At 64.5% G+C, this 20161-nt stretch overlaps 1 protein-coding gene across 1 annotated transcript in view; it reads right to left on the bottom strand.

The window, feature by feature from the left end:
- The window catches only part of FCGBP (Fc gamma binding protein), a 48531-nt gene that overhangs the window by 5490 nt on the left and 22880 nt on the right, over positions 1 to 20161 (bottom strand). The window contains exons 14-17 of the mRNA XM_064440604.1: positions 18841 to 19405; positions 16419 to 17026; positions 13896 to 14409; positions 12175 to 12374 (exon numbers count right to left, since the gene is read on the bottom strand). Of these exons, the coding sequence (XP_064296674.1) occupies positions 12175 to 12374; positions 13896 to 14409; positions 16419 to 17026; positions 18841 to 19405 (1887 nt within the window). The remainder of the gene's footprint in view (positions 1 to 12174; positions 12375 to 13895; positions 14410 to 16418; positions 17027 to 18840; positions 19406 to 20161) is intronic.

Genomic DNA, 20161 nt, shown 5'->3' with positions numbered 1-20161 from the left:
GCAAGGGTGCAACGCTCCCCCGGGGCGTGCAAGGGTGCAACGGTCCCCTTGCAAGGGTGCAACGCTCCCCCGGGGCGTGCAAGGGTGCAACGGTCCCCTTGCAAGGGTGCAATGGTCCCCTGGGGCGTGCAAGGGTGCAACGGGCCCCTTGCAAGGGTGCAACGCTCCCCTGGGGCGTGCAAGGGTGCAACGGGCCCCTTGCAAGGGTGCAACGCTCCCCTGGGGCGTGCAAGGATGCAACGGTCCCCTTGCAAGGGTGCAACGCTCCCCGGGGCGTGCAAGGGTGCAACGGTCCCCTTGCAAGGGTGCAACGCTCCCCCGGGGCGTGCAAGGGTGCAACGGTCCCCTTGCAAGGGTGCAACGCTCCCCCGGGGCGTGCAAGGGTGCAACGGTCCCCTTGCAAGGGTGCAATGGTCCCCTGGGGCGTGCAAGGGTGCAACGGGCCCCTTGCAAGGGTGCAACGCTCCCCTGGGGCGTGCAAGGGTGCAACGGTCCCCTTGCAAGGGTGCAACGCTCCCCCGGGGCGTGCAAGGGTGCAACGGTCCCCTTGCAAGGGTGCAACGCTCCCCGGGGGCGTTCAAGGGTGCAACGGTCCCCTTGCAAGGGTGCAACGCTCCCCCGGGGCGTGCAAGGGTGCAACGGTCCCCTTGCAAGGGTGCAACGCTCCCCTGGGGCGTGCAAGGGTGCAACGGTCCCCTTGCAAGGGTGCAAACGCTCCCCCGGGGCGTGCAAGGGTGCAACGGTCCCCTTGCAAGGGTGCAAACGCCCCTGGGGCGTGCAAGGGTGCAACGGTCCCCTTGCAAGGGTGCAACACTCCCGGGGGTGTGCAAGGGTGCAACGGTCCCCTTGCAAGGGTGCAACGCTCCCGGGGGCGTGCAAGGGTGCAACGGTCCACTTGCAAGGGTGCAAACGCCCCTGGGGCGTGCAAGGGTGCAACGGTCCCCTTGCAAGGGTGCAACGCTCCCCTGGGGCGTGCAAGGGTGCAACGGTCCCCTTGCAAGGGTGCAACACTCCCCTGGGGCATGCAAGGGTGCAACGCTCCCCTGGGGCGTGCAAGGTTGCAACGGTCCCCTTGCAAGGGTGCAACGCTCCCCTGGGGCGTGCAAGGGTGCAACGGTCCCCTTGCAAGCGTGCAACGCTCCGCTGGGGCGTGCAAGGGTGCAACGGTCCCCTTGCAAGGGTGCAATGCTCCCCTGGAGCGTGCAATGGTGCAACGCTCCCCTGGGGCGTGCAAGGGTGCAACAGTTCCCTTGCAAGGGTGCAACGCTCCCCCGGGGCGTGCAAGGGTGCAACGGTCCCCTTGCAAGGGTGCAACGCTCCCCCGGGGCGTGCAAGGGTGCAACGGTCCCCTTGCAAGGGTGCAACGCTCCCCCGGGGCGTGCAAGGGTGCAACGGTCCCCTTGCAAGGGTGCAACGCTCCCCCGGGGCGTGCAAGGGTGCAACGGTCCCCTTGCAAGGGTGCAACGCTCCCCTGGGGCGTGCAAGGGTGCAACAGTTCCCTTGCAAGGGTGCAATGCTCCCCTGGGGCGTGCAAGGGTGCAACGGGCCCCTTGCAAGGGTGCAACGCTCCCCTGGGGCGTGCAAGGGTGCAACGGACCCCTTGCAAGGGTGCAACGCTCCCCTGGGGCGTGCACGGGTGCAATGGTCCCCTTGCAAGGGTGCAACGCTCCCCTGGGGCGTGCAAGGGTGCAACGGTCCACTTGCAAGGGTGCAACGCTCCGCTGGGGCGTGCAAGGGTGCAACGGACCCCTTGCAAGGGTGCAACACTCCCCGTGGGGCGTGCAAGGGTGCAACAGTCCCCTTGCAAGGGTGCAACGCTCCCCTGGGGCGTGCAAGGGTGCAACGGTCCCCTTGCAAGGGTGCAACGCTCCCCTGGGGCGTGCAAGGGTGCAACGGTCCCCTTGCAAGGGTGCAACGCTCCCCCGGGGCGTGCAAGGGTGCAACGGTCCCCTTGCAAGGGTGCAACGCTCCCCCGGGGCGTGCAAGGGTGCAACGGTCCCCTTGCAAGGGTGCAACGCTCCCCCGGGGCGTGCAAGGGTGCAACGGTCCCCTTGCAAGGGTGCAATGGTCCCCTGGGGCGTGCAAGGGTGCAACGGTCCCCTTGCAAGGGTGCAACGCTCCCCTGGGGCGTGCAAGGGTGCAACGGTCCCCTTGCAAGGGTGCAACGCTCCCCCGGGGCGTGCAAGGGTGCAACGGTCCCCTTGCAAGGGTGCAACGCTCCCCTGGGGCGTGCAAGGGTGCAACGGTCCCCATGCAAGGGTGCAACGCTCCCCCGGGGCGTGCAAGGGTGCAACGGTCCCCTTGCAAGGGTGCAACGCTCCCGGGGGCGTGCAAGGGTGCAACGGTCCCCTTGCAAGGGTGCAAACGCCCCTGGGGCGTGCAAGGGTGCAACGGTCCCCTTGCAAGGGTGCAACGCTCCCGGGGGTGTGCAAGGGTGCAACGGTCCCCTTGCAAGGGTGCAACACTCCCGGGGGTGTGCAAGGGTGCAACGGTCCCCTTGCAAGGGTGCAACGCTCCCGGGGGCGTGCAAGGGTGCAACGGTCCCCTTGCAAGGGTGCAACGCTCCCCCGGGGCGTGCAAGGATGCAACGGTCCCCTTGCAAGGGTGCAACACTCCCGGGGGTGTGCAAGGGTGCAACGGTCCCCTTGCAAGGGTGCAACGCTCCCGGGGGCGTTCAAGGGTGCAACGGTCCCCTTGCAAGGGTGCAAACGCCCCTGGGGCGTGCAAGGGTGCAACGGTCCCCTTGCAAGGGTGCAAACGCCCCTGGGGCGTGCAAGGGTGCAACGGTCCCCTTGCAAGGGTGCAAACGCCCCTGGGGCGTGCAAGGGTGCAACGGTCCCCTTGCAAGGGTGCAACGCTCCCCTGGGGCGTGCAAGGGTGCAACGGACTCCTTGCAAGGGTGCAACACTCCCCTGGGGCATGCAAGGGTGCAACGCTCCCCTGGGGCGTGCAAGGGTGCAACGGTCCCCTTGCAAGGGTGCAACGCTCCCCTGGGGCGTGCAAGGGTGCAACGGTCCCCTTGCAAGGGTGCAACGCGCCCCGGGGCGTGCAAGGGTGCAACGGTCCCCTTGCAAGGGTGCAACGCTCCCCTGGGGCGTGCAAGGGTGCAACGGTCCCCTTGCAAGCGTGCAACGCTCCGCTGGGGCGTGCAAGGGTGCAACGGTCCCCTTGCAAGGGTGCAACGCTCCCCCGGGGCGTGCAAGGGTGCAACGCTCCCCTGGGGCATGCAAGGGTGCAAGGTCCCCTTGCAAGGGTGCAACGCTCCCCCGGGGCGTGCAAGGGTGCAACGGTCCCCTTGCAAGGGTGCAACGCTCCCCTGGGGCGTGCAAGGGTGCAACGGACCCCTTGCAAGGGTGCAACGCTCCCCCGGGGCGTGCAAGGGTGCAACAGTTCCCTTGCAAGGGTGCAACGCCCCCCTGGGGCGTGCAAGGGTGCAACGGTCCCCTTGCAAGGGTGCAACGCTCCCCTGGGGCGTGCAAGGGTGCAACGGTCCCCTTGCAAGGATGCAACGCTCCCCTGGGGCGTGCAAGGGTGCAAGGTCCCCTTGCAAGGGTGCAACGCTCCCCTGGGGCGTGCAAGGGTGCAATGGTCCCCTTGCAAGGATGCAACGCTCCCCTGGGGCGTGCAAGGGTGCAACGGTCCCCTTGCAAGGGTGCAACGCTCCCCTGGGGCGTGCAAGGGTGCAACGGTCCCCTTGCAAGGATGCAACGCTCCCCTGGGGCGTGCAAGGGTGCAACGGTCCCCTTGCAAGGGTGCAACGCTCCCCGGGGTGTGCAAGGGTGCAACGGTCCCCTTGCAAGGGTGCAACGCTCCCCTGGGGCGTGCAAGGGTGCAACGGACCCCTTGCAAGGGTGCAACACTCCCCTGGGGCGTGCAAGGGTGCAACGGTCCCCTTGCAAGGGTGCAACGCTCCCCGGGGTGTGCAAGGGTGCAACGGTCCCCTTGCAAGGGTGCAACGCTCCCCTGGGGCGTGCAAGGGTGCAACGGACCCCTTGCAAGGGTGCAACACTCCCCTGGGGCGTGCAAGGGTGCAACGGTCCCCTTGCAAGGGTGCAACGCTCCCCTGGGGCGTGCAAGGGTGCAACGCTCCCCTGGGCGTGCAAGGGTGCAACAGTTCCCTTGCAAGGGTGCAACGCTCCCCTGGGGCGTGCAAGGGTGCAACGGTCCCCTTGCAAGGGTGCAACGGTCCCCTTGCAAGGGTGCAACGCTCCCCTGGGGCGTGCAAGGGTGCAATGGTCCCCTTGCAAGGGTGCAACGCTCCCCTGGGGCGTGCAAGGGTGCAACGGTCCCCTTGCAAGGGTGCAACGGTCCCCTTGCAAGGGTGCAATGCTCCCCTGGGGCGTGCAGGGTGCAACAGTCCCCTTGCAAGGGTGCAAGGTCCCCTTGCAAGGGTGCAACGCTCCCCTGGGGCGTGCAAGGGTGCAAGGTCCCCTTGCAAGGGTGCAACGCTCCCCCGGGGCGTGCAAGGGTGCAACGGTCCCCTTGCAAGGGTGCAACGCTCCCCTGGGGCGTGCAAGGGTGCAACGGTCCCCTTGCAAGGGTGCAACGCTCCCCCGGGGCGTGCAAGGGTGCAACGGACCCCTTGCAAGGGTGCAACGCTCCCCTGGGGCGTGCAAGGGTGCAATGGTCCCCTTGCAAGGGTGCAACGCTCCCCTGGGGCGTGCAAGGGTGCAACGGTCCCCTTGCAAGGGTGCAACGGTCCCCTTGCAAGGGTGCAATGCTCCCCTGGGGCGTGCAGGGTGCAACAGTCCCCTTGCAAGGGTGCAAGGTCCCCTTGCAAGGGTGCAACGCTCCCCTGGGGCGTGCAAGGGTGCAACGGTCCCCTTGCAAGGGTGCAACGCTCCCCCGGGGCGTGCAAGGGTGCAACGGTCCCCTTGCAAGGGTGCAACGCTCCCCTGGGGCGTGCAAGGGTGCAATGGTCCCCTTGCAAGGGTGCAACGCTCCCCCGGGGCGTGCAAGGGTGCAACGGTCCCCTTGCAAGGGTGCAACGCTCCCCTGGGGCGTGCAAGGGTGCAACGGACCCCTTGCAAGGGTGCAACGCTCCCCCGGGGCGTGCAAGGGTGCAACAGTTCCCTTGCAAGGGTGCAATGGTCCCCTTGCAAGGTTGCAACGCTCCCCTGGGGCGTGCAAGGGTGCAACGGTCCCCTTGCAAGGGTGCAATGGTCCCCTTGCAAGGGTGCAACGCTCCCCTGGGGCGTGCAAGGGTGCAACAGTTCCCTTGCAAGGGTGCAACGCTCCCCGTGGGGCGTGCAAGGGTGCAACGGTCCCCTTGCAAGGGTGCAACGCTCCCCTGGGGCGTGCAAGGGTGCAACGGTCCACTTGCAAGGGTGCAACGCTCCCCCGGGGCGTGCAAGGGTGCAACGGTCCCCTTGCAAGGGTGCAACGCTCCCCTGGGGCGTGCAAGGGTGCAACGGTCCCCTTGCAAGGGTGCAACGCTCCCCTGGGGCGTGCAAGGGTGCAACGGTCCCCTTGCAAGGGTGCAACGCGCCCCGGGGCGTGCAAGGGTGCAACGGTCCCCTTGCAAGGGTGCAACGCTCCCCCGGGGCGTGCAAGGGTGCAACGGTCCCCTTGCAAGGGTGCAACGCTCCCCCGGGGCGTGCAAGGGTGCAACGGTCCCCTTGCAAGGGTGCAACACTCCCCTGGGGCGTGCAAGGGTGCAACGGGCCCCTTGCAAGGGTGCAACGCTCCCCTGGGGCGTGCAAGGGTGCAACGGGCCCCTTGCAAGGGTGCAACGCTCCCCTGGGGCGTGCAAGGATGCAACGGTCCCCTTGCAAGGGTGCAACGCTCCCCGGGGCGTGCAAGGGTGCAACGGTCCCCTTGCAAGGGTGCAACGCTCCCCCGGGGCGTGCAAGGGTGCAACGGTCCCCTTGCAAGGGTGCAACGCTCCCCCGGGGCGTGCAAGGGTGCAACGGTCCCCTTGCAAGGGTGCAATGGTCCCCTGGGGCGTGCAAGGGTGCAACGGGCCCCTTGCAAGGGTGCAACGCTCCCCTGGGGCGTGCAAGGGTGCAACGGTCCCCTTGCAAGGGTGCAACGCTCCCCCGGGGCGTGCAAGGGTGCAACGGTCCCCTTGCAAGGGTGCAACGCTCCCCGGGGGCGTTCAAGGGTGCAACGGTCCCCTTGCAAGGGTGCAACGCTCCCCCGGGGCGTGCAAGGGTGCAACGGTCCCCTTGCAAGGGTGCAACGCTCCCCTGGGGCGTGCAAGGGTGCAACGGTCCCCTTGCAAGGGTGCAAACGCTCCCCCGGGGCGTGCAAGGGTGCAACGGTCCCCTTGCAAGGGTGCAAACGCCCCTGGGGCGTGCAAGGGTGCAACGGTCCCCTTGCAAGGGTGCAACACTCCCGGGGGTGTGCAAGGGTGCAACGGTCCCCTTGCAAGGGTGCAACGCTCCCGGGGGCGTGCAAGGGTGCAACGGTCCACTTGCAAGGGTGCAAACGCCCCTGGGGCGTGCAAGGGTGCAACGGTCCCCTTGCAAGGGTGCAACGCTCCCCTGGGGCGTGCAAGGGTGCAACGGTCCCCTTGCAAGGGTGCAACACTCCCCTGGGGCATGCAAGGGTGCAACGCTCCCCTGGGGCGTGCAAGGTTGCAACGGTCCCCTTGCAAGGGTGCAACGCTCCCCTGGGGCGTGCAAGGGTGCAACGGTCCCCTTGCAAGCGTGCAACGCTCCGCTGGGGCGTGCAAGGGTGCAACGGTCCCCTTGCAAGGGTGCAACGCTCCCCTGGAGCGTGCAATGGTGCAACGCTCCCCTGGGGCGTGCAAGGGTGCAACAGTTCCCTTGCAAGGGTGCAACGCTCCCCTGGGGCGTGCAAGGGTGCAACGGTCCCCTTGCAAGGGTGCAACGCTCCCCCGGGGCGTGCAAGGGTGCAACGGTCCCCTTGCAAGGGTGCAACGCTCCCCTGGGGCGTGCAAGGGTGCAACGGTCCCCTTGCAAGGGTGCAATGCTCCCCTGGGGCGTGCAAGGGTGCAACAGTTCCCTTGCAAGGGTGCAATGCTCCCCTGGGGCGTGCAAGGGTGCAACGGGCCCCTTGCAAGGGTGCAACGCTCCCCTGGGGCGTGCAAGGGTGCAACGGACCCCTTGCAAGGGTGCAACGCTCCCCTGGGGCGTGCACGGGTGCAATGGTCCCCTTGCAAGGGTGCAACGCTCCCCTGGGGCGTGCAAGGGTGCAACGGTCCACTTGCAAGGGTGCAACGCTCCCCTGGGGTGTGCAAGGGTGCAACGGACCCCTTGCAAGGGTGCAACACTCCCCGTGGGGCGTGCAAGGGTGCAACAGTCCCCTTGCAAGGGTGCAACGCTCCCCTGGGGCGTGCAAGGGTGCAACGGTCCCCTTGCAAGGGTGCAACGCTCCCCTGGGGCGTGCAAGGGTGCAACGGTCCCCTTGCAAGGGTGCAACGCTCCCCCGGGGCGTGCAAGGGTGCAACGGTCCCCTTGCAAGGGTGCAACGCTCCCCCGGGGCGTGCAAGGGTGCAACGGTCCCCTTGCAAGGGTGCAACGCTCCCCCGGGGCGTGCAAGGGTGCAACGGTCCCCTTGCAAGGGTGCAATGGTCCCCTGGGGCGTGCAAGGGTGCAACGGTCCCCTTGCAAGGGTGCAACGCTCCCCTGGGGCGTGCAAGGGTGCAACGGTCCCCTTGCAAGGGTGCAACGCTCCCCCGGGGCGTGCAAGGGTGCAACGGTCCCCTTGCAAGGGTGCAACGCTCCCCTGGGGCGTGCAAGGGTGCAACGGTCCCCATGCAAGGGTGCAACGCTCCCCCGGGGCGTGCAAGGGTGCAACGGTCCCCTTCCAAGGGTGCAACGCTCCCGGGGGCGTGCAAGGGTGCAACGGTCCCCTTGCAAGGGTGCAAACGCCCCTGGGGCGTGCAAGGGTGCAACGGTCCCCTTGCAAGGGTGCAACGCTCCCGGTGGTGTGCAAGGGTGCAACGGTCCCCTTGCAAGGGTGCAACACTCCCGGGGGTGTGCAAGGGTGCAACGGTCCCCTTGCAAGGGTGCAACGCTCCCGGGGGCGTGCAAGGGTGCAACGGTCCCCTTGCAAGGGTGCAACGCTCCCCCGGGGCGTGCAAGGATGCAACGGTCCCCTTGCAAGGGTGCAACACTCCCGGGGGTGTGCAAGGGTGCAACGGTCCCCTTGCAAGGGTGCAACGCTCCCGGGGGCGTTCAAGGGTGCAACGGTCCCCTTGCAAGGGTGCAAACGCCCCTGGGGCGTGCAAGGGTGCAACGGTCCCCTTGCAAGGGTGCAAACGCCCCTGGGGCGTGCAAGGGTGCAACGGTCCCCTTGCAAGGGTGCAAACGCCCCTGGGGCGTGCAAGGGTGCAACGGTCCCCTTGCAAGGGTGCAAACGCCCCTGGGGCGTGCAAGGGTGCAACGGTCCCCTTGCAAGGGTGCAACGCTCCCCTGGGGCGTGCAAGGGTGCAACGGACTCCTTGCAAGGGTGCAACACTCCCCTGGGGCATGCAAGGGTGCAACGCTCCCCTGGGGCGTGCAAGGGTGCAACGGTCCCCTTGCAAGGGTGCAACGCTCCCCTGGGGCGTGCAAGGGTGCAACGGTCCCCTTGCAAGGGTGCAACGCGCCCCGGGGCGTGCAAGGGTGCAACGGTCCCCTTGCAAGGGTGCAACGCTCCCCTGGGGCGTGCAAGGGTGCAACGGTCCCCTTGCAAGCGTGCAACGCTCCGCTGGGGCGTGCAAGGGTGCAACGGTCCCCTTGCAAGGGTGCAACGCTCCCCCGGGGCGTGCAAGGGTGCAACGCTCCCCTGGGGCATGCAAGGGTGCAATGCTCCGCTGGGGCGTGCAAGGGTGCAACGGTCCACTTGCAAGGGTGCAACGCTCCCCCGGGGCGTGCAAGGGTGCAACGGTCCCCTTGCAAGGGTGCAACACTCCCCGTGGGGCGTGCAAGGGTGCAACAGTCCCCTTGCAAGGGTGCAACGCTCCCCTGGGGCGTGCAAGGGTGCAACGGTCCCCTTGCAAGGGTGCAACGCTCCCCTGGGGCGTGCAAGGGTGCAACGGTCCCCTTGCAAGGGTGCAACGCTCCCCGGGGCGTGCAAGGGTGCAACGGTCCCCTTGCAAGGGTGCAACGCTGCCCCGGGGCGTGCAAGGGTGCAACGGTCCCCTTGCAAGGGTGCAACGCTCCCCCGGGGCGTGCAAGGGTGCAACGGTCCCCTTGCAAGGGTGCAATGGTCCCCTGGGGCGTGCAAGGGTGCAACGGGCCCCTTGCAAGGGTGCAACGCTCCCCTGGGGCGTGCAAGGGTGCAACGGTCCCCTTGCAAGGGTGCAACGCTCCCCCGGGGCGTGCAAGGGTGCAACGGTCCCCTTGCAAGGGTGCAACGCTCCCCTGGGGCGTGCAAGGGTGCAACGGTCCCCTTGCAAGGGTGCAACGCTCCCCCGGGGCGTGCAAGGGTGCAACGGTCCCCTTGCAAGGGTGCAACGCTCCCGGGGGCGTGCAAGGGTGCAACGGTCCCCTTGCAAGGGTGCAACGCTCCCCCGGGGCGTGCAAGGATGCAACGGTCCCCTTGCAAGGGTGCAACACTCCCGGGGGTGTGCAAGGGTGCAACGGTCCCCTAGCAAGGGTGCAACGCTCCCGGGGGCGTTCAAGGGTGCAACGGTCCCCTTGCAAGGGTGCAAACGCCCCTGGGGCGTGCAAGGGTGCAACGGTCCCCTTGCAAGGGTGCAAACGCCCCTGGGGCGTGCAAGGGTGCAACGGTCCCCTTGCAAGGGTGCAAACGCCCCTGGGGCGTGCAAGGGTGCAACGGTCCCCTTGCAAGGGTGCAAACGCCCCTGGGGCGTGCAAGGGTGCAACGGTCCCCTTGCAAGGGTGCAACGCTCCCCTGGGTCGTGCAAGGGTGCAACGGACTCCTTGCAAGGGTGCAACACTCCCCTGGGGCATGCAAGGGTGCAACGCTCCCCTGGGGCGTGCAAGGGTGCAACGGTCCCCTTGCAAGGGTGCAACGCTCCCCTGGGGCGTGCAAGGGTGCAACGGTCCCCTTGCAAGGGTGCAACGCGCCCCGGGGCGTGCAAGGGTGCAACGGTCCCCTTGCAAGGGTGCAACGCTCCCCTGGGGCGTGCAAGGGTGCAACGGTCCCCTTGCAAGCGTGCAACGCTCCGCTGGGGCGTGCAAGGGTGCAACGGTCCCCTTGCAAGGGTGCAACGCTCCCCCGGGGCGTGCAAGGGTGCAACGCTCCCCTGGGGCATGCAAGGGTGCAATGCTCCGCTGGGGCGTGCAAGGGTGCAACGGTCCACTTGCAAGGGTGCAACGCTCCCCCGGGGCGTGCAAGGGTGCAACGGTCCCCTTGCAAGGGTGCAACACTCCCCGTGGGGCGTGCAAGGGTGCAACAGTCCCCTTGCAAGGGTGCAACGCTCCCCCGGGGTGTGCAAGGGTGCAACGGTCCCCTTGCAAGGGTGCAACGCTCCCCTGGGGCGTGCAAGGGTGCAACGGTCCCCTTGCAAGGGTGCAACGCTCCCCGGGGCGTGCAAGGGTGCAACGGTCCCCTTGCAAGGGTGCAACGCTGCCCCGGGGCGTGCAAGGGTGCAACGGTCCCCTTGCAAGGGTGCAATGGTCCCCTGGGGCGTGCAAGGGTGCAACGGGCCCCTTGCAAGGGTGCAACGCTCCCCTGGGGCGTGCAAGGGTGCAACGGTCCCCTTGCAAGGGTGCAACGCTCCCCCGGGGCGTGCAAGGGTGCAACGGTCCCCTTGCAAGGGTGCAACGCTCCCCTGGGGCGTGCAAGGGTGCAACGGTCCCCTTGCAAGGGTGCAACGCTCCCCCGGGGCGTGCAAGGGTGCAACGGTCCCCTTGCAAGGGTGCAACGCTCCCGGGGGCGTGCAAGGGTGCAACGGTCCCCTTGATAGGGTGCAAACGCCCCTGGGGCGTGCAAGGGTGCAACGGTCCCCTTGCAAGGGTGCAAACGCCCCTGGGGCGTGCAAGGATGCAACGGTCCCCTTGCAAGGGTGCAACACTCCCGGGGGTGTGCAAGGGTGCAACGGTCCCCTTGCAAGGGTGCAACGCTCCCGGGGGCGTGCAAGGGTGCAACGGTCCCCTTGCAAGGGTGCAAACGCCCCTGGGGCGTGCAAGGGTGCAACGGTCCCCTTGCAAGGGTGCAAACGCCCCTGGGGCGTGCAAGGGTGCAACGGTCCCCTTGCAAGGGTGCAAACGCCCCTGGGGCGTGCAAGGGTGCAACGGTCCCCTTGCAAGGGTGCAACGCTCCCCTGGGGCGTGCAAGGGTGCAACGGTCCCCTTGCAAGGGTGCAACACTCCCCTGGGGCATGCAAGGGTGCAACGCTCCCCTGGGGCGTGCAAGGTTGCAACGGTCCCCTTGCAAGGGTGCAACGCTCCCCTGGGGCGTGCAAGGGTGCAACGGTCCCCTTGCAAGGGTGCAACGCTCCCCTGGGGCGTGCAAGGGTGCAACGGGCCCCTTGCAAGGGTGCAACGCTCCCCTGGGGCGTGCAAGGGTGCAACGGTCCCCTTGCAAGCGTGCAACGCTCCGCTGGGGCGTGCAAGGGTGCAACGGTCCCCTTGCAAGGGTGCAACGCTCCCCTGGAGCGTGCAAGGGTGCAACGCTCCCCTGGGGCGTGCAAGGGTGCAACAGTTCCCTTGCAAGGGTGCAACGCTCCCCTGGGGCGTGCAAGGGTGCAACGGTCCCCTTCCAAGGGTGCAACGCTCCCCCGGGGCGTGCAAGGGTGCAACGGTCCCCTTGCAAGGGTGCAATGCTCCCCTGGGGCGTGCAAGGGTGCAACGGTCCCCTTGCAAGGGTGCAACGCTCCCCTGGGGCGTGCAAGGGTGCAACGCTCCCCTTGCAAGGGTGCAACGCTCCCCTGGGGCGTGCAAGGGTGCAACGGTCCCCTTGCAAGGGTGCAACGGTCCCCTTGCAAGGGTGCAACGCTCCCCTGGGGCATGCAAGGGTGCAACGGTCCCCTTGCAAGGGTGCAACGCTCCCCGTGGGGCGTGCAAGGGTGCAACGGTCCCCTTGCAAGGGTGCAACGCTCCCCTGGGGCGTGCAAGGGTGCAACGGTCCCCTTGCAAGGGTGCAACGCTCCCCTGGGGCGTGCAAGGGTGCAACGGTCCCCTTGCAAGGGTGCAATGCTCCGCTGGGGCGTGCAAGGGTGCAACGGTCCCCTTGCAAGGGTGCAACGCTCCCCTGGGGCGTGCAAGGGTGCAACGGTCCCCTTGCAAGGGTGCAGGCCTCGAGAGCAGCACCCACCTTGAAGTAGCGGCCGTGGTGCAGGCACCCGCAGGAATCCATGGGGACGCATTTGTCCCCGTTGAAGAGGAAGCCCTCATTGCACTGGCAGCCCTCGAAGCACTTGCTGGTGCAGGCGGTGGGGGCGGAGAGGCTGGCGCAGGTGTGCTCGCAGGTGTGGGTGCAGAGCTCGTAGTGGCTGTTGGGAGGGCAGGAGAGGGCTGGGGGGAGGGGGAGCGGAACGAGAAGCAGTGATTTCACTATTTGCTCTTTTATTTTCTCCAAGGGAAAGAAAAAAAAAAACCCACAACCTCTTTGCAGCAGCCCTTAGAAGGGTAAACACTGTGCAAAGGCGGGCGCTGCCGGCGAACCACTTCCTCCAGCAAAAAAACCCTCCCCAGCCGAAGGCGGGGACCCGGTTTCGCCCTTGCAAAGAAACGCAAAGCAAACCCAAATCCCTTCGTGCAACAGGCAATATTTGCAGAGCTAAAGGAGAGCGGCACGCGATGGCAACCCCGTGCAGAGACTGAAACCGGCTGCGTGCAGCCGACTTACTTCTCGCAGCATTGGCAAGGCGACAGATGCTGCATGCAACGAGTATCCCCTGCAGAAACACAGACCCGCTGCGTGCAACCCCTTTCCCTGCAGAAACACAGACCCGCTGCGTGCAACCCCTTTCCCTGCAGAAACACACACCCGCTGCGTGCAACCCCTTTCCCTGCAGAAACACAGACCCGCTGCGTGCAACCCCTTTCCCTGCAGAAACACAGACCCGCTGCGTGCAACCCCTTTCCCTGCAGAAACACAGACCCGCTGCGTGCAACCCCTTTCCCTGCAGAAACACAGACCCGCTGCGTGCAACCCCTTTCCCTGCAGAAACACAGACCCGCTGCGTGCAACCCCTTTCCCTGCAGAAACACACACCCGCTGCGTGCAACCCCTTTCCCTGCAGAAACACAGACCCGCTGCGTGCAACCCCTTTCCCTGCAGAAACACAGACCCGCTGCGTGCAACCCCTTTCCCTGCAGAAACACAGACCTGCTGCGTGCAACCCCTTTCCCTGCAGAAACACACACCTGCTGCGTGCAACCCCTTTCCCTGCAGAAACACAGACCTGCTGCGTGCAACCCCTTTCCCTGCAGAAACACACACCTGCTGCGTGCAACCCCTTTCCCTGCAGAAACACAGACCCGCTGCGTGCAACCCCTTTCCCCTGCAGAAACACACACCCGCTGTGTGCAACCCCTTTCCCCTGCAGAAACACAGACCCGCTGCGTGCAACCCCTTTCCCCTGCAGAAACGCAGACCCGCTGCGTGCAACCCCTTTCCCTGCAGAAACACACACCCGCTGCGTGCAACCCCTTTCCCCTGCAGAAACACACACCCGCTGCGTGCAACCCCTTTCCCTTGCAGAAACGCAGACCCGCTGCGTGCAACCCCTTTCCCTGCAGAAACACAGACCCGCTGCGTGCAACCCCTTTCCCTGCAGAAACACACACCCGCTGCGTGCAACCCCTTTCCCTGCAGAAACACAGACCCGCTGCGTGCAACCCCTTTCCCCTGCAGAAACACAGACCCGCTGCGTGCAACCCCTTTCCCTGCAGAAACACACACCCGCTGCGTGCAACCCCTTTCCCTGCAGAAACACACACCCGCTGCGTGCAACCCCTTTCCCCTGCAGAAACGCAGACCCGCTGCGCCCCCCGGCCCCCCCGGCCCCCCCGGCCCCCCGGCGCACTCACGGCACTTGGCGGCCCCCCGCCACTCCCGCAGCTGCCCCCCGGCCGCCTGGCACGCCGCCGCGTAGGCCTGCAGGACGCCGCAGCGCGCCTCGGCCTCGTGCCGCCCGCAGGCCTCCTGCGCGCACGCGGCCGCCGCCTCCCGCGGCGCCACCCACTCGTGGCACCCAGCAAAGGGCCCCTCCGCGTCCAGCAGCGCCTCGCAGGGCCCCGGGGTGGCCGTGGGGCAGGTGGGGGGCGAGGACCCATGGGTGCAGGAGGCCGTGAGGTTGCCCCAAGCGGCGCCCAACGCCTCGGGGTCGGAGGGGTCGTCGTCGGCGTTGCCGTTGAAGTCGCCGCAGAGGCCGCGGGTGCGGCGGCGGTAGGTGGCCGGGAGGGTGAGCAGCACGTAGCCGTCGCCGTCGTAGAGGAGTTTGGGGCCGCCGCGGAGCTGCAGCACCCGGTAGGTGCCCTCCTGCGACACCGTCACGGCCCCCTCGGCCAGCGACAGCGGCAGGAGGTGCTGCTCGCCGTCCACCTGCGGGGAGAGGAAAGAGAGGGGGTTGGCAGCCCAAAACAGGGTCTGCACGGCCTGCAGAGCGGCCCAAAGCAAGGGTTTGCAGCCCAAGGCAAGGTCTGCGCATCCCGCTGCGCGCCCCAACACCAGATCTGCACCCAAAAGCAGGGTTTGCAAGCTAAAGGAGGGTTTGCGTGCTGGGGTTTGCACCCCAAAAGCAGGGTTTGCAAGCTAAAGGAGGGTTTGCATGCTGGGGTTAGTACCCCAAAAGCAGGGTGTGCGAGCTAAAGGAGGGTTTGCATGCTGGGGTTTGCACCCCAAAGCATGGTTTGCAAGCTAAAGGAGGGTTTGCATGCTGGGGTTAGTACCCCAAAGCATGGTTTGCAAGCTAAAAGAGGGTTTGCATGCTGGGGTTTGCACCCCAAAAGCAGGGTTTGCAAGCTAAAGGAGGGTTTGCATGCTGGGGTTAGCACCCCAAAAGCATGGTTTGCAAGCTAAAGGAGGGTTTGCATGCTGGGGTTTGCACCCCAAAAGCAGGGTTTGCAAGCTAAAGGAGGGTTTGCGTGCTGGGATCCGCACCCCAAAGCAGGGTTTGCAAGCTAAAGGAGGGTTTGCATGCTGGGGTTTGCACCCCAAAGCAGGGTGTGCAAGCTAAAGGAGGGTTTGCATGCTGGGGTTTGCACCCCAAAGCATGGTTTGCAAGCTAAAGGAGGGTTTGCATGCTGGGGTTAGTACCCCAAAGCATGGTTTGCAAGCTAAAGGAGGGTTTGCGTGCTGGGGTTAGTACCCCAAAGCATGGTTTGCAAGCTAAAAGAGGGTTTGCATGCTGGGGTTTGCACCCCAAAAGCAGGGTTTGCAAGCTAAAGGAGGGTTTGCATGCTGGGGTTAGCACCCCAAAAGCATGGTTTGCAAGCTAAAGGAGGGTTTGCATGCTGGGGTTTGCACCCCAAAAGCAGGGTGTGCGAGCTAAAGGAGGGTTTGCATGCTGGGGTTTGCACCCCAAAAGCAGGGTGTGCGAGCTAAAGGAGGGTTTGCATGCTGGGGTTTGCACCCCAAAAGCAGGGTGTGCGAGCTAAAGGAGGGTTTGCATGCTGGGATTTGCACCCCAAAGCAGGGTGTGCAAGCTAAAGGAGGGTTTGCATGCTGGGGTTTGCACCCCAAAAGCAGGGTGTGCAAGCTAAAGGAGGGTTTGCATGCTGGGGTTTGCACCCCAAAAGCAGGGTGTGCGAGCTAAAGGAGGGTTTGCATGCTGGGATTTGCACCCCAAAGCAGGGTGTGCAAGCTAAAGGAGGGTTTGCATGCTGGGGTTTGCACCCCAAAAGCAGGGTGTGCAAGCTAAAGGAAGGTTTGCATGCTGGGATCCGCACCCAAAAGCAGGGTTTGCAAGCTAAAGGAGGGTTTGCGTGCTGGGGTTTGCACCCCAAAGCAGGGTTTGCAAGCTAAAGGAGGGTTTGCATGCTGGGGTTTGCACCCCAAAAGCAGGGTTTGCACACCTTGCTGTGCACCCCAACCTCTCATCTGCACCCTAAAGCAAGTTTTGCAAGGTAAAGGAGAGTTTCCATGGTGGGATTTGCACCCCAAAGCAAGGTTTGCACCCTGGAGCTGGGTTTGCACATCCTGTTGTGGACCCCAAAGCAAGGTTTGCACCCTGGAGCTGGGTTTGCACATCCTCTTGTGCACCCCAAAGCAAGGTTTGCACCCTGGAGCTGGGTTTGCACATCCTCTTGTGCACCCCAAAGCAAGGTTTGCACCCTGGAGCTGGGTTTGCACATCCTCTTGTGCACCCCAAAGCATGGTTTGCACCCTGGAGCTGGGTTTGCACATCCTCTTGTGCGCCCCAAGGCAAGGTTTGCAAGCTAAAGGAGAGTTTGCACGCTGGGATTTGCACCCCAAAGCAGGGTTTGCACCCCAAAGCAAGCTTCGCGCCTCTTGGCCGTGCACCCCAAAGCAGTTTGTGAGCTAAGGAGGGGCTTGCACGCTGGCCTTCGCACGCCAAGGCCATTTTTGCACCCCAAAGCAGCCCCGCTCACCGTCACCACCCACTGGGTGCCCCTGGCCACGGCGACGGTGACTCCGTGCGCGGTGACCAGCAGCCGGCTCATCACCGGTCCCTCCTTGCCGCTCCCCTTCTCCACCTCCACCGCGAAAGGCACCAGCGGTTCCTCGTCGCCGCCGCCGCCGTCTTCGACCGCCGCCAACATGTAGGTGCAAGTGCCGGCGAAATGCAGCAGGCGCCCATCGAAGGTTCTGTAGGAAACGGCGCCCAGCACCTGGCAGAGGCCGCACTCGCGGGGGTAGCAGCCTCGCACGCCGTCGTGCACCGCGCACTCCTCGCCCGCCCTGCAACCGTCCGGCTCGCACTCCAGCGCCCCGGCGCCTTTGCAAGTGCAACGCTCGCTGCACTGAGGGCAGGCGTAAAACACCTCGCCCGTCTTGTAGTAGCGACCCTCGTGCAAGCAGCCGCACTCGGGCAGGGGGACGCAGCGGTCGCCGCTCCGTAAGAAGCCGTCGTTGCAAAAACAGCCCTCGGTGCAAGGCGCGGTTTCGTCACACGCTTCCACTTCTGTTTGGCCCCAGCACGTGGCCGGGCAGGCTGGGCCGCAGAGCTCGTAGTGCTGGTTCCGGGGGCAGATGAAGCCTAGGGGGTGCGGAGGGGGAGCAAAATCAGCAGGGGTGGTGTTTGCAGAGCTCCAAACCTCCCGTGCAAATCTGCAAGCCTCCGTGCGTGCAAGCCCTTTGTGCAAACCACAGCGCCTTCGTGCACGCGAGCCCTAAACCCCTCGTGCAAAGCAGAAAGCCTCCATGCACGCAAGCTGCGAACGGCTTGTGCGTGCAAACCCCAAACAGTTTGTGCATGCAAGCCCCAAACCCTCTGTGCAAATCAGGCAGCCTTCGTGCGTGCAAGCCTCAAAACCTCTGTGCAAACTAGAGAGCCTCTGTGCACGCAAGCCCCAAATCCTTTGTGCAAGCAAAAAAGCCTTTGGGGTTGCAAAAAAATGCAAACCCAACCACCTTTGTGCGTGCAAACCCCAAAACTTTTGTGCAAACCCCAGAGCCTTCATGCAGGCAAGCCCCAAACCCTTCGTGCAAGCAAAAAAGCCTTTGGGGTTGCAAAAAAATCCATGCCCAAAACCTTTGTGCAAACTAGAAAGCCTTCGTGCATGCAAACGCTTCACTGTGTGAGCCCCAAAGGCTCCGTTCATGCAAGCCCAAGCGCAGCTGTGCAAACTAGAGAGCCTTCGTGCGTGCCAGCCCTTGGTGCAAACGACAAAGCACTCGCACATGCAGGCCCCAAGTCCTTTGTGCAAGCAAAGAAGCCTTTGGGGCTTGCAAAAAATGCAAACCCAACCACCTTTGTGCGGGCAAACCCCATAACCTTTGTGCAAACTAGAAAGCCTTCGTGCATGCAGGCCCCGAGTCCTTTGTGCAAGCAAAGAAGCCTTTGGGGCTTGCAAAAAATGCAAACCCAACCACCTTTGTGCGTGCAAGCCCCAAAACGTTTGTGCAAACCCCAGAGCCTTCGTGCATGCAAGCCCCTCATGCAAATGACAAAGCACTCGTGCATGCAGGCCCCAAGTCCTTTGTGCAAGCAAAGAAGGGTTTGGGCTTGCAAAAAATGCAAACCCAACCACCTTTGTGCGGGCAAACCCCCAAACCTTTGTGCAAACCCCAGAGCCTTCGTGCAAGCAGGCCTCGAGTCCTTTGTGCAAGCAAAGAAGCCTTTGGGGCTTGCAAAAACGCAAACCCAACCACCTTTGTGCGTGCAAGCACCGAATCCTTCTTGCAAACCCCAGAGCCTTCGTGCACGCAAGCCCTAAAGCCTCTGTGCAAAGCAGAAACCCTCCGTGCACACAAGCTGCAAATGGCTTGTGCATGCAAACCCGCAACAGTTTGTGCAAATCAGGCAGCCCTCGTGCGTGCAAGCCTCAAAACCTCTGTGCAAACTAGAGAGCCTTTGTGCGTGCCAGCCCCTCGTGCAAACGACAAAGCACTCGTGCATGCAGGCCCCGAGTCCTTTGTGCAAGCAAAGAAGGGCTTGGGCTTGCAAAAAACGCAAACCCAACCACCTTTGTGCGTGCAAGCCCCAAAACGTTTGTGCAAACCCCAGAGCCTTCGTGCGTGCCAGCCCCTCGTGCAAACGACAAAGCACTCGTGCATGCAGGCCCCAAGTCCTTTGTGCAAGCAAAGAAGCCTTTGGGGCTTGCAAAAATGCAAACCCAACCACCTTTGTGCGTGCAAGCCCCAAAACGTTTGTGCAAACCCCAGAGCCTTCGTGCATGCAAACGCTTCACCCCAAAGGCTCCGTTCATGCAAGCCCAAGCGCAGCTGTGCAAACTAGAGAGCCTTCGTGCGTGCAAGCCCCAAACCCTTCGTGCAAGCAAAAAAGCCTTTGGGCTTGCAAAAGTGCGAACCCCACCCCTCCTGTGCGTGCAACCCCCCAGCCCCACGTACTGCAGAAGGTGTCGGTGCGCCACGGGCCGATGCGGATGCCCTGGCTCTGGCAGGCGGTGGCGTAGGCGCTGACGGAGCGGCAGACGGTTTCCTGATGCCCCTCGAAGAGGCAGGTGTCGAAGAGACAATTGTTGAAGTAGGGGTTGGGGTCGATGGCGCCGTGGCAGGGGGCGAAGGGTCCCTTCTTCTTCACCAGGACCCCGCAGTGTTTGTCGCCCCGGTAGATGCGTTTCTCCGCTTCGGTGCAAACTTGGCACCCTTCGGTGCAGCCGGCCCCGCACCCGGGGACGTCGGCCACCTTCCAGGAGCCGGCAAACTGGATTTCGTTGGTGGCCCGTTGCCCGTTGGGCAAAGCGAAGTCGTCCTCGGGGTCGCCGTTGGCGTCGCCGCAGAGGCCGCAGACGGCGTGCGAGTAGGTGTCGGGGAGGATGACCCTGGCGTAGCTGTGCCAGTCGAAGGTGACGATGACCTCGAAGTCGGTCTTGATGAAGCCGTGGACGCCGCTGAGGTAGACCTGGAGTTTGTCGCCGTGGCTGAAGGGCAGGTCCACCAGGATCCCGTTGACCTGGAAGGACACCACGGGGCGCGTGACGCCGTGCAAGGACTCGGAAGCCCGCCAAGACACCGCGCAACAAGCTGGCAACCCGGCCGTCTGCCCTACAACCGTACGCCCGTGCAAACGCCGAGCAACGACCTTGCAAATGGACCAGGCACCGCGCAATGGCCTTGCAACCAAACCCAACACCTTGCAAGCCACCGAAACACCACACAAGGACTTTGCAGCCCGCCCAGATGCCATGCAATGAGCTTGCAACCCAACTTGACGTCATGCAACGACCTTGCAACCCATCTAAACACCACACGAGGACCTTGCAGCCCAACCCAGATGCCATGCAATGAGCTTTCAACCCACCGAGATGCCACACAACGACGTTGCAGCCCGCCCAGATGCCATGTAACGGCCTTGCAACTCAACCAGGCATCAAACAAACACCTTGTAACCCAGCTGGACACCATTCAATGACCTTGCAACCCACCTAGACACCACACAAGGCCCTTGCAGCCCAGCCCGATGCCATGCAATGACCTTGCAACCCAGCAGGACACCGTGCAATGACCTTGCAACCCCCCTAAAGACCATACGTCGACCTTGCAGCCCACCCAGATGCCATGCAATGAACTTGCGACCCACCTAGACACCACACAAGACCCTTGCAGCCCACCCAGGTGCCTTGCAACGAGTTTGCAGCCCAGCAGGACACCATGCAATGGCCTTGCAACCCAACAGGACGGCATGCACCCACCTTGCAACCCAACCCGA

Source organism: Phalacrocorax carbo, unplaced genomic scaffold (assembly GCF_963921805.1).
Source record: "Phalacrocorax carbo unplaced genomic scaffold, bPhaCar2.1 SCAFFOLD_136, whole genome shotgun sequence".
NCBI classification, from domain to species: domain Eukaryota; kingdom Metazoa; phylum Chordata; class Aves; order Suliformes; family Phalacrocoracidae; genus Phalacrocorax; species Phalacrocorax carbo.
This window is presented reverse-complemented; position numbering and strand designations above follow the sequence as displayed.